We start from the raw sequence: 12,787 nt of genomic DNA, 5'->3' as shown, positions 1-12,787 counted from the left end.
GTCTAACCATTCATCTGCTGCCATCGTGCCCCAGTCTCACTCTTACGGTTTTACCCAGCGTTGCTTGGGTGCTCTGACTCATTTACAGTTTTCCCATGAGGAAATAATCTTGGGCATCAGTATGCTTCTTTTCTTGTCCAACTGGATTAGCACTGAGGAACCTGCAGACGAACAATAAAGGTATTGCACTGCAAAATGACAAAACAAGTTGCAAACACACCCCCAAAACTGCTAGATTGCCACCTCTGCCAGGAGTCCACACAGATGAATCATGCCTGCGTGGTTTGTACCCTTCCTCCTGGTGGAGGAGGCATCTTCTGTATTGTCTGTATTGATCTTCTCAAGACAAAAAAAAAAAGAAAGAAAAAGAAAAAAAAAAATCTTGCCAGGTTAATGCATTACCCTTCGTAAATCAAAGATGACACTACTGACAGTCTCTCGCACAGGTAAAAAGCTCAATGAGCAATTAAGAATCCTTTCTTTATGGGCTGCACCCATTGTAAGGGGTGAGAGCTGTCTGCTGAACCTTGTGCTACATTCACTGCTCGCTCTCTTAATATTGGCTCACCTCCAGCAGCCAGATTTCCAGTAGCCAGTAATTTACAACAAGTAGTTTGTCATAACAATAGAGCAATTCCTAACACGCTACTCAACAGGGCTGCTTTGGAAGAGTTTTGGTCAGGAATTTTTTCCAGTCCTGCAATGTTTGTCATGGTCTTATAGGGTTTCCTGGGATAACATCATTTTGCCTGCTACCGCAACTTCAGTCAGGCCTCTGCCGCAAGGTAGGTCTCCAGTTTTAGCCTAAAGGCAGGTATTATTTAATGTTCTGTTTTGTTATAGCCAGACTTGCGTCTCACATTGGTATCAAGTAGGAATTAAGCCAAGCGCAATCAGACACAGCCAACGCAACCCATCTGGAAAGGTTAAATGACTTACACTTGATATAGCACTGGTTAAAGACAAATTTGAAGGTGGCACCTTAGCAACCTTCTAAGTAAGAAGAGGACCCAAGACCAGACCGCATCAAGGTACGGACACCTGTTTTAAAAGGCTTCTTCCCCTAGTCACACACACTCCCTGAACCTTTGCTACAACAGCAAGACTAACCACCCCATGACTCTCGATTCTCCAACACCTCCTCAATCTAGCAAGCCCTCCGAAGGATGCAACGGCTGGCATACTTCAACAGACACACACACATGCTTCGCTCGGAAGGAAGAGGTGTGGATCTGTGCTCCCAAGGGCTTCGCAAGATACTCAAACCATGACTTCCAACAAGCAAAGGGGGTACTCCAAACGCTGAACCCAGCAGCATCAGGTCTCACGCTTTACAAGCTGGTCGAGGCTGCATTCTTCAAGCTGGGAGGTATGTGCCTCAGCACCCAAAAGGGAGTGGTTTGTCTTTTTAGCTCTTGCAAAATCCAATTACCCAAGATCTACGACCAGCTGCTTTGACACTGCTCTGAGAAAGCAGCCAGCAATTGGGAACATCTCAGATCAGTTTAATAGCAGCTAAAAGTAAGGCAGCTGTGAAAATCTAGTTTTACCAATTTCTTCGGAAAGAGTTAACACACTTCTGCTAATTGTGACTTCAACGAATACAAGGTACTGATATTTTTTCTACACAACTCAAAGTCAAACCTTGCAATACATTACAGGTTTTCAACAGAAACTTCATTTCCCTGGAGCAACATTCATGAAAGATGTTACCTTAATGATGATCAACTATATATAAGTAGACCTGTAATTTGATGTTAATTTGTTTTTTAAACTGTACCCTGTATGCAAACAAAAGCTTTTTAAAGAATGTTATGAAGATACAATAAAAACCTTGCAGTTTAAAAATGTCCTTCTGTTTGCCTATTCTTCATTTGCCTTTTCCCTCATCCACACCCCTTTTAAAACCTGCCACGCTCTCAGTCTTCAGATCTTCACTGTAGTCTTAAGAAATGATTCAAACATCCATTTATCCATGTTATTTGTTGACTGGTAATAGGGGTCTTAGGAAAAGGCTCTGAAGATGCCAGTAAGGTCAGTTCAATACGGACCGACAGAAAAAAAAAAAGTGGGGGGAATAAGGAGATACTGGGAAGTTAAGATTCCCAGTTACACTTACAAAGAAAAACAGTAAGCTTTCCAACTGTTTCCATCCTAAGCCATCCTGACAGTCAGGAACCAGAGCATTCCAGTGAGCAAATTAAAATCTGAAAGTCTCCAAGACTGTCTATACAAATAGTCATACACTTTGCTCCCACCCCCTGGACTGCTCTTGTAGAAAATTTAATGGCATACCAAACATTCCTGAACAGAACTGAGCAGACATTTCAACAGGTTTTTGAACTTATTTTATTTGCCGAGTTTGGATAGCATGCATCATTTTACAGCACCGGTAAACAATTCAGTGAAGCATACTGCTTTCAGCAACTTGTATTGCGGAATGTCTTCAAAACCATTACCCTCTCCCCCTCCACTCTGGTCCGTAACACTAGCTGAAGACAAGATACACGTATCTGGGCAGTTTCCTTATGGCTAAAAATACTCATAGCAGCGACTTTTAAAAGAAGGATTTATTAAATCAAGTCATTGCACTTGGGTCATTTATTGCTATAGTGAACAAAGGCCATTAAATAACAAACACCTTTCATTACTGGTTTTAACTGATTGTCTTGTTCTGTTCATCTGCTACAAGCTTACATGCAGACAACTTCTGTAGAGCAATTCATTTCAAGATTTGTTTCATGCTCTAATCACAGTGAGGAGCTTATATAACAAAACTGGCTGTTCCGTTAGGCTCAATTCTTGCTTTTCCTCAACTGACTCAGAGGTACAAATTCTAAGTAAGAGTTTAGTGTCTGACAAGGCATTACTGCTGCACATTACTCCTCAATATAAAGATCTGGCTCAAGACTTCATTTGTGATGCACCTAGGCAATTAAAAGTTAAAAGCACTAATATTTGATCCGCTGATTAGCAATGTGACTAGCAAATATTACCCAATACCTGCATAGTATATTAACCAAATTTTATGAACAATTTAAATCAACAACTGACAGACATCCTCCAATTGACTTTTTCCTGTTTGTATTTTATGACGCATCAACTGTGGAAAAAGTATGCTCTCTAAGAAGTAACACTTCCATGTCGCTTGCTCAAGTGACACACGAAATAATTACTGTATTTTTTACTATTCCCATGAATAGAAACTTCATTGCTTCTCTTACTGGTAAAGTTGTCAAACTATGTGGCACGGTTTTTTTTTTCATTTAAATTCTAATAGACCAATAGGAGATAAGGTGATTACTAACAGAAGTAATGCATTTGACTGGCTTTCTGAAGCTGTATGTTTTTTAATTCTTCAATCAAATGAACACAGCAATAAATATCACCTCTTATATTATTCTGGTGCACTGCGTTGAGCTCAGGGGTTAAAGACAAAAGCCATCCACAAGATTTCAACTGTTTTCCATAAAATGTGAAAGACACCATCTTGGACACCAGCATAATGCTGTCAAAGCAACTGTTCCAACCACTCATTAAAATACGAAGTTGTTATTAAATTTAGAGGTACACAATATACTGAGAAAATTTATGGCATAAATATATAAATATTGAGACCTTTTGGGAGTATCAAAGTTCAAAAGGGATTTATTTAGAGACAATAACAAAACCTGACTATTTTAAAAACAGGTCAAGACTATTTTAAAAACAGATCAAGATGCATACTTAACCACTAGAAAGACTGTCTTCAGTTTAGACACACAGAAGCACAGACACTGTGACTTAAGGTTTACTTTTTCATGCTGTATGCTGCAGTATTTTAGGCACAACAGGTTGAGTTAAGACTGGATTCTAGTCTTCTGTATTTCTTGCATTTTGTGGTTTTAAAAGTTATTTTTGTCATAATTTCATGATTCAGTCCTAAATCCCTTATTAATCCAATAGTGCAAGCAACAAAATGTTCTGCTAAACTCCTCAGATCATTCGTTCTAATTACAATGCATGGGAGTTCCACCTGCTTCATGGCATTAACAAATTCCTATCTCATTACTCAACTTATAAACAGCATATTATTAATATTCTCACTGTAGACAGGCATAACAGCATAACCCTGGGTAAAACTGCCAAAATTATACAAATATCATATATTCCCTTTTGCATGTAGGGGAAAAGCAGCAACTACAATTACGATACAGTTATTCCATCCCTCCCAATAGACTATTTTACAGATTACTTGTGAAGATAGATTACCCTATTTATAGTATAGATCTCTTCAAAAATTAAGCTACAGGTAGTCGATAAAAATCTGTTAAGAATTCCCTCTCCTTTCTATACAGATTCAGTAGTATTTTCAAGCAAACCAAAAAATAAGGTCTGCAATTCCAGCACAGTAAGAAATAAGGCCTCTTTTATATTGGCAAAAAAATTACATCATTATTCTTTTTTGTTTTCTTATCTCTCTGAATAAAAGACTATATTCTTTTTTTTTTATTTTACTATATATTTTTTTAAGACTGTTGAACACCAGCATCCACTATTATGAAATAAAGAGTCAGTTCTCCTTGTGTTCATCTTTGAATTCCTGGTGAGTTAAAAACATTGAGTCCACAGCTGTCTCATGTAGACATCACTGCTTTCTTCAATTTTTCTATTTCAAGCTGGAAAATGGACATTTTGAAAAGAGAGTCAGTACTGGAGTGGCGATAAAGACTTCAGAGCTTTCACTAAAATTATAACTGTTGTATTTCAAAGACACTTCAGTAAAAATCACAACACAGAAGCACTTGACAGTTTAGTATTTACAGCTGACTTTATACTAGTATGTCGCTAAACAAACAAGAATTTAAAATCATTACAAACTTGCCTATAGTTCTGCTACATTTTGTTGGATAAACTCTGAATAAAGCAAAGCTGGGTTGTGAAATCACTTGACATGCCCCCATGCAACACTGCATCACCACCTCAGACTAACTTCCTAAAGCAGCCTTCATGCAAAAAAAACGCACCACGATTAATTTGTATTTCTTCAAATGGATTTAGAGGATACACGTAAAGTCACCTCTTCTTCATCCCCGGTGCATATTTAAGGCAACTTCATTGATTGCTTTTGAGTTGCATTAAAAAGCAAACTCACCAAGAGTTCAAAAGTAGCTTTGTAGTCAATAAAAGGTATTATTTCACAAATAAAATGCTCTTTTGTACCAGACAAATATTTTTCTACAATGAGCTCATCCTATTAACTACTTAATGTCATCATATTGTAATGCAGGTAGCCTTCTTCATTAATAAATTGAGAGGAGTGGCATTCATTCATAAGAAAAATTTTCAGATGCATTCTGTTCTTTTGGCAAATTATCCACTTAATATTTAAACAAATCCATCAAAAAATTTAGGGAAGTTGACTTTTGCCCAGTTTTTCTTTTGATTGCATAAAGTCGATTTTTCCTTCAGCTTTACAAAAGCAAAGTATTCTTCTTCTCTCTTGGAACACGTCCAGTTGGACATGTTTCTAGCAAAGAGCAGAATCTAGTAACGCTGAACTGAACTCGCAACCCCAACACATCCTACTGTGAATCTTTCATATACATCCAACCGCTTTGTGAGGCATTCGTTCAACGCCACGCTAGCACAGCAACACAAAAAGTTTGAGCAGGTTCATTAACACTTTACTGTGGCGCCAGATTTCAGAACACTGCCTATGTATACTTGTAAACTCCCCCCGTCACCTTCAAATTGCTAACGTTACCTCCAGATTACTTCGCAACAGCTTCTCTTCTTCCAAATCCTTCTTTAGTTTTTCCAGTTCTCTCCTAATAGTGGTTAAGATACCAGAAATACAGGTCAGATGGGGGAAAAAAGAATTCATATTACCGAGAACAGGAAGCACAGGCCTTGTTTAAATTTTACAAGAGCAATCCACATAACTGTCTGATGTTACATCTTATAAATAAAACTTACATGTAAGTACAGGCCCACTAGTGAACTGGCACTCAAGCCTGTTGGACCACAAGATTCCACCAACCCTCAACACTTCTTACCTAACACTAGGCACCAATCCCTAACTTATAATCACAATTTTAAGTAGGCTACTTAAAAATCTGTACCGTTCTTTTATTTTAACTTGAATTCAACTCTCCAAGTAATCTGGCAATTTCTACATAGAGAACAGTCATTCTTTAGAATACAAAGTTCCTAAAAATGTGTTTTATTTCATAAGTATGTTCAGGCAAGAAAGTACTAAGAATTACCAAGTCACTGAAAAGCTAGTTCATTGATCTCCAGAACTCATAATTTACTAGTTTACTCTGGAGACCAACTGATCCTGATGCTTTATAACCTCTCCAGAGGTCAATAAAAGCCAGTTCAGTTAACACTAGTCATTATTTAAATAGTACCAAAATGAATGTCTGTGCTGTAGAACTAAAACAGAAAAAGTAAATTTTCTGCAGATTGGTCTTTATTATTTTTACTCAAACACAAATTTTATTTTTTTTCTACATCATTCTCCAAACACAACCCTACCCACATGCACAGAGATGATGGGGCCACCACGATCACCAACTTCAAAAGCTCTGTAATATCTTTCCCTACCAACAGTCCTGTCAATACTGCAACTACTTGTGCGCAGTGTTACACAAGGCCAGTACATGTACTTCTATACCCTCAACATTACCTATTTTTCCTTACAGTGAGAGTACTAACTGTTTAAGAAACGTTTTCAAAAAGCTGTAATGAATGCAGGAGCACAGAATATGAAGGAAAAAACCTGTACAAATTCCCAAAATAGTCTGACATCAAATTCATAGGTATTTAGGACATCTAGTTAGATCAAGTTCTAAACAAAGAAGTTCTCAATTAATATTAATATAGACTAGCTTTTTATTTTTAAGAAATTTGGCATTCAAGACATTTGGAAGATGTTTATATATTCCTTTGTAAATTGAGAAGGAAAATATTTACCCATGTTCTTTCTTCAGTGTGTCTACTAAACCCATCAATTCATTCATCTGAGTCCTGAGCTCTTCCACAGAAATTTTTTCATCATCTGTTTCTCCTTTAAGTTGGATGTCCCCAGGAAAAGAATTGAGTATAACAGAACTTGGTCTCTGAGATGAAGATGGAATTGGTGGACTGAATGCAGATGGCTGAAAAAAAAAAAACCCGAGCAGAAAGCTAAGAAAGATCTTTATGAATGGCTCACTTACAGCATAGACGTTGTACTGGTATGGCAGCTGCATGTGTACAAATTTCCTTTACTTTCTACCCAAAAGGTAAAACATAATGTCCAGTTCAAATGGACGACTGTAGTATGTGAAAGTTATTTTATACAGCTCTTTATTAAGCATTTCCCTGAGGTTCCTGTACTCACTTTAAAAAAGTACAGTTCTCTACACCTTAAAAAACAAACTGATTTAATGGAGCCCATTGGTTCATTATAAACAATCTTCTGTGCACCTTTCTAATCTGCTCAGTTGTTCTGTCGGGAGGCTGAAGGCTGAGCAGACATGAAGCTTATTTGGGAAACACCACCAGTTTCATGCTACCTCATGTAATAGTTCTCATCAGAACTGATGCACATTATACTGAAGTATAATGAACTTTATACTAAATGACACTGTACACTTGCATTTAAATATAATCATTTGTATTTAAATTGTAGCATCCATACAAACTTGAAACATGAGCAAGATGAACAGAACAACTGGTACTTCTCTAGCTCTCTTTGGTATCATACCTTTTTTGTTTCAAATGGCTTTGGTTTGGCACTTTCTTCTTCTTTCTGAGTCTTCAAATTTTTTTCCGGACTCACATTTTGACTTGCCTGGTAAACGATTTATAAAAAATGAGAAGGTTTTCAGAATTTAAAAAAAATAAAAAGTAAATAAAAACTGCCTGATGTTTCTAAGGATGTAATACTACAAAAAGAAAAAATACAGAACAAAAACCCCCAAGCTTCAATCGCTAGATTACCAGTTTTCATTCCCCGCCACTCCGAACTTTCTTTCCCTGCACTACTCATTCAGATGAATTTAAACTGAACATAGGAAACTTGGGCAGGATTTTCAAGCATCTCTGCAGTACTTAACAAGTCCTTGATGTTTTTGGGAGCATATAAGTGCTTCAACAAAACAAACATTAATGGGCAGTAACTGTAGATGGTAACTAGCATGACTGAACTATATGATATCCGATGATACAAATTGATTTCAAGGACTCTGCACCACCTGGTTCTCATGTTCTGACAATCTTACATCTCAGCACATGAGGTCACAAAACCCACATTACAGCAACATTAAATTACGAATTTGTTGTGGCCAAAGACTATATATTGTTAGGCTTGTAAGACACTAAGGACACTTTGTGAGTTGTGTGTATGGTTTCATCATCAGTGATCTTAGAAAAGCCAAGTACTCACTGGAGCCATAACCCACAGAACAGAAAGACTCCTCCAGCTGCGACACAGCCACGTTGTTTCTCTTACATACACTTCTCTCCTGGGAATGGAAATTCCTGTAGACTTTGTCTACAGGAACTGAACCTCTGTGGCATTTACCTCTCAGGTAAAAATGATTCATGAGACACTTTCCTAGTGCAATCCTGTTTCCTGGGAAGTTAGTTCTTAGTTCACTACTAGGAAACACCCCCGATATACTCACAGGACTAGTGCTATTGAAACGTGAAGGCAGCCTCCTACCAGGCATCTTGGGTCGGTTTGCAGTGGGGTGTGATAGATTATCTGAGGTAGCTATTACATCATCAAAGCTTAACAGATCTAGAAAGAGATGAAAACAGAGACCACCATCATGACCAGAAGGTTTTGCTGCGTTCTTCTTTTGTCACTTTCTTCCTTAAGACACACACACACAAATTATCAGAACTCTTATTGTTTCAAAGAATTTCAGCATATACAACACTAGCTATATGAAGCAACCACATGACTGGCATATCTGGGAAACCACATTTTCCCCTAAAAAAAAAAAAGTTAATTCAATTAGCATTTAAATTCAAGTTCTCAACAGAACTAGTGCTGTAGTCACATGGCAGCATAAAACAGACCTAACTAGTATGTGCAGAAAAATATATTTTTTGAGATTAGACATTTTTGAGTATTGCCATACTCAATTATGTAGGAGAGCATATTTTGTTATCATTAAACTTGCATGAAAATCCAAGTTTAGTGACTAGGACAAAAATAAAAGCAACATGTTAACATCCATGTTCACACACATTGGTTAAAATAAGTTAACAAGATGTTAACTGCAAGTATTTCCTTGCAGGGTAGTTTTTTCATATGCAGTACTTTGTCCAAAGAGAATACAGAACTTCACGAAGTCTGTAATAAAAGTTTTCAAAACTCCATTCTCGTATTTTATGAAATCATGTAGATGTCTGCCCATTAGTCTCTTTACGCTCATAGCTCTAGGTAAACTCTCTCTTAGAATAAGAGAAATTTACATCCTATGGGAAAAGGCAATCTTAGGAAAAAAAATCTATTAATAGGAGGAACAGAACATATCTAACCTAATAACACAAGTACTTCACCTGGTTAACAACTGGACTTCTTAACCATTTCTCCACAAAAATATTAATACTTACCTGCCAACATATTTGTAATGAGATAGTCTTATTTAAGCATCAACATAAGGTTATAGATGTTGTATATCATTTTACCACACAAATCCATTATTTCTTCTAGAGACTAAACTTAACTAAAACGTGACACAATTTACTATGGGCACTAAGAGTAACATTCAAGGCTCTGGGTTTTGTTTATGGTGACCTCCAATTTTTACATGACATTATGATTTATCAAACAGAAGCTATGATACTTCTTTCCTTACTTTTTCATTCATATTGACAGTATAGCAAGAAGTCAGATAAGAAAAAAAGTACTAAGAACACTGAGCAAGACCATTCATACAGCTTCAGTGTTCGGATAACTTAAAATCCTGATTAATTCCACTTCTACTCACACCATTGTCAAAGCTAATTTACACTTGCAGGAACTAAGTTTTCCACTGAATGTATTAACTGATTTTTCTACTCTACATTACTATCCTTGAAGTCCCTAAAACATTCACAGCTTTCAGACATTCCTGAACACATCTACTTCATCATCTATTGCCTTGTTGAAATGCAAGCACTTATAACACTACCTGTTACCAATCAGTTTTACTTTTTTTTCATTTTTGTAAAGAGAATATAAAGGCAGTCTTTTGTAAATATGTTATCATATTTGTAATCAAAAAAAGCAGGGAAGAAAAAGAAGGAAGAAACAGAAGAGTGATGAATGGCAAGCGGCTGACGGAAAACAGGATGAGGGAGAAATAAATAACTATGAAGGTATTTCTGTTGTAGTCTGTACCAATAAAATGTGTAACTTATTAGAAGTCAAGCAATAGCGATCCAGGTGTATATCTTTACGTTCTTAACTGTCAGTAATCCCAGAGCATGAACCCATGCCAAAATGTAAATCAGGATTTACATTATAGTTAGGTATTACTAAAAAGATAACATGAAGGCAGGAAAAAAAATATACATGCCTTCTCACCCATTTCAGTAATTTTTGCCTTTAAATGATCCTCCTTTTGTCATTCTGCAGAACTGACAAATCATTTGGCAGTAAATTTAAATAAGAATTGAAAATTGAGTTGCTGCTCTTACTGTAATTCCACCCCATCTCCATGAACAAAGTAAACATCAGGCATATTAAGAATGATGTATTGAATTGTATACGATTTAAATATAGATGGTGGGATGACACTAAAGCCAGGTGGCTCTTTTTTTCCTATTTGTAAAGAGCTTCTAAAGGAAACTGCTACACTTGAAACAATTGCTCAGCATTAAAATATTACCAGGACATTACAGTCAGAGGGAATACTGGCTGCACTTGCATGTTCCTGTTTACCATTCCATTTTATTGCTTTGGTATAGGGAAGAAATTAAGACACAGGCTGGTGGGGATTAGGGTTTGTGGTTTTGCTTGGTTTTCTTTTTGAACAGCATTCTTAGTTAATTTAGGAGAAATCCTGGCCCCACTGAAACCAATACAGATACTAATGGAAACACACAGAAAGTTCACAATTTACACCCATTTCAATCAATTAAGTGATTTCACTTTCTTACAGACAGCCTGTGAGTAATTGTTAAAAGGAAATCCCATCATAGTGCCAAAAGAGCAATACTGTACCTCTGGGGATAATTTAAGTCAGAAAATTATTTTAAGGCTGAGCAACAGCACCTTTCTAGAAAGAAAGATGAGCTAAGTTTAATGAGCTAAGCTTAAATAGTTACTTAGGACAGACTTATTAGAAATGTCTCTACTGCAAGCTTAATGGAGCCACAACAGAACTGTTAGGAGCTTTAACAGATATAATTAGGTGAGAGGTTTTGTTAAACTTGTGAATGCTTCAAGTGTATTTACAGCAGTTTATCTTAAAAAGCCTTCACAAAAACAAGCAAAAATGAAGGAGTGTCTAAAGAAATTATAGTTTCAACATCTCACCTGGCTAGGGTTCAAAAAAACGATGAAAAAGTAAAAATATCCAACTGGACCCGCACTGGGTGAAGCACTGCCAGGCAGCCCATGTTTTAGATAAGGACTCACATTAATCAGGAGAGTAAGAGAAGATGGCAGCCTTTTTTCCTATTACTCATGTTGCTGAGATTGCACCCCAAAAATTTAGGGCACAGATACAAGCTTTAGAATATTTAAATTTGCAGTCAGGAATAGTAAGGTATTTGCTACAATTAAAGGTGTGTCTAACACAACTTTCAAGAATACTATTTTACAAGACTCATGATGCTAAATAGCCAACACTAGTGGATTCAGTACCTAAAAGCTTCATAACTGCATAACTTGTGTGTACAGAAAGAGAAAGCCATTCAATCTACATACACCAGAAGTGTTAGAAATTATTGAACACATTTCACTACAAACACTAGGTTTGGCTTGTCAATAGTTGGCCTGTAAAGTTTTTCTTATTTGTTGTTTTTTTTTTAATCCCCACAAGTTCCTAACTGAAAAGTATACTTAAAGTAACTTCTTAACAGCTAAGGCAAACAGGCATTGCATTCAAACAAACAACAAAAAAAAAAAACATTTTAAATTGAACCCCCAAAATTTTAGTATCAATAGCTGCAACTGAAAATCATGCTTACGACGTTAAGAGGCTATGCGTATGGCATAAAGCATTTGGATTTCCTTATAGATTGTTATCTTACCAAAATGGAGAAGGGTAGGGTAATTTCCTGACACGTAAGAAGGGAAACATGGCAAACAGGATAGGAAACAAAATCTGGAAAGAAAAGTCAAGGAGAGGAATGTCTAGAAAAAGATTCTGAACAAAAAAATTATTTTACAAAGCAGGAAAAAGAAACATTTGTAGAAGAAACAGAATTGCTTTACATGTTCAGCATGCTAGTATTACAGCTTTATTCTTTTACAGTACTTAAATTCTAAACTAACAGAGAAACATTTATGCCATTTTTCAAATAAAGCTTCAAGAGGAGGTATTTCAATATGATCAGTGTTTCTGAACTTTTTTGAGTATTTGTCCTTATCTGATGGCTGGGGGCCTAATTTTGGTATGGGGTGGGTTGTTTTTTCCTATAGATACAGAACTTACAGCTTTTCCTTAGGCTAAATTGAAAGTAGCTCAACATACGCCACACTTCATGGACAAACTAAGTTGCAAGAAGAAAAACAAGACCCATACTTTATTGGATTTCTAAAAATTCATTCAATTCAGGTTCTGAATCTAAAGCAGAGGGGAAAAAGCCAAGA

At 36.5% G+C, this 12,787-nt stretch overlaps 1 protein-coding gene across 2 annotated transcripts in view; it reads right to left on the bottom strand.

Moving 5' to 3' along the window:
- Nucleotides 1-2,331: 2,331 nt before the first annotated feature.
- Nucleotides 2,332-12,787, bottom strand: part of CD2AP (CD2 associated protein) — an 89,580-nt gene continuing 79,124 nt past the window's right edge. Inside the window, exons 14-18 of one of the 2 annotated variants that reach the window (XM_056343995.1) lie at nt 8,658-8,773; nt 7,736-7,822; nt 6,961-7,145; nt 5,747-5,810; nt 2,332-4,658 (exon numbers count right to left, since the gene is read on the bottom strand). In XM_056343995.1, the coding sequence (XP_056199970.1) occupies nt 4,617-4,658; nt 5,747-5,810; nt 6,961-7,145; nt 7,736-7,822; nt 8,658-8,773 (494 nt within the window). In that variant the 3' untranslated portion in view covers nt 2,332-4,616. Of the gene's footprint in view, nt 4,659-5,746; nt 5,811-6,960; nt 7,148-7,735; nt 7,823-8,657; nt 8,774-12,787 lie in introns of those variants that run through there. The other variant, XR_008822612.1, reaches the window with a different exon arrangement.

The sequence above is a fragment of the Falco biarmicus genome, chromosome 6 (assembly GCF_023638135.1).
Source record: "Falco biarmicus isolate bFalBia1 chromosome 6, bFalBia1.pri, whole genome shotgun sequence".
Taxonomy (NCBI): domain Eukaryota; kingdom Metazoa; phylum Chordata; class Aves; order Falconiformes; family Falconidae; genus Falco; species Falco biarmicus.
Note: the sequence above shows the minus strand (reverse complement) of the source record. Positions and strands in the feature narration are given on the sequence as shown.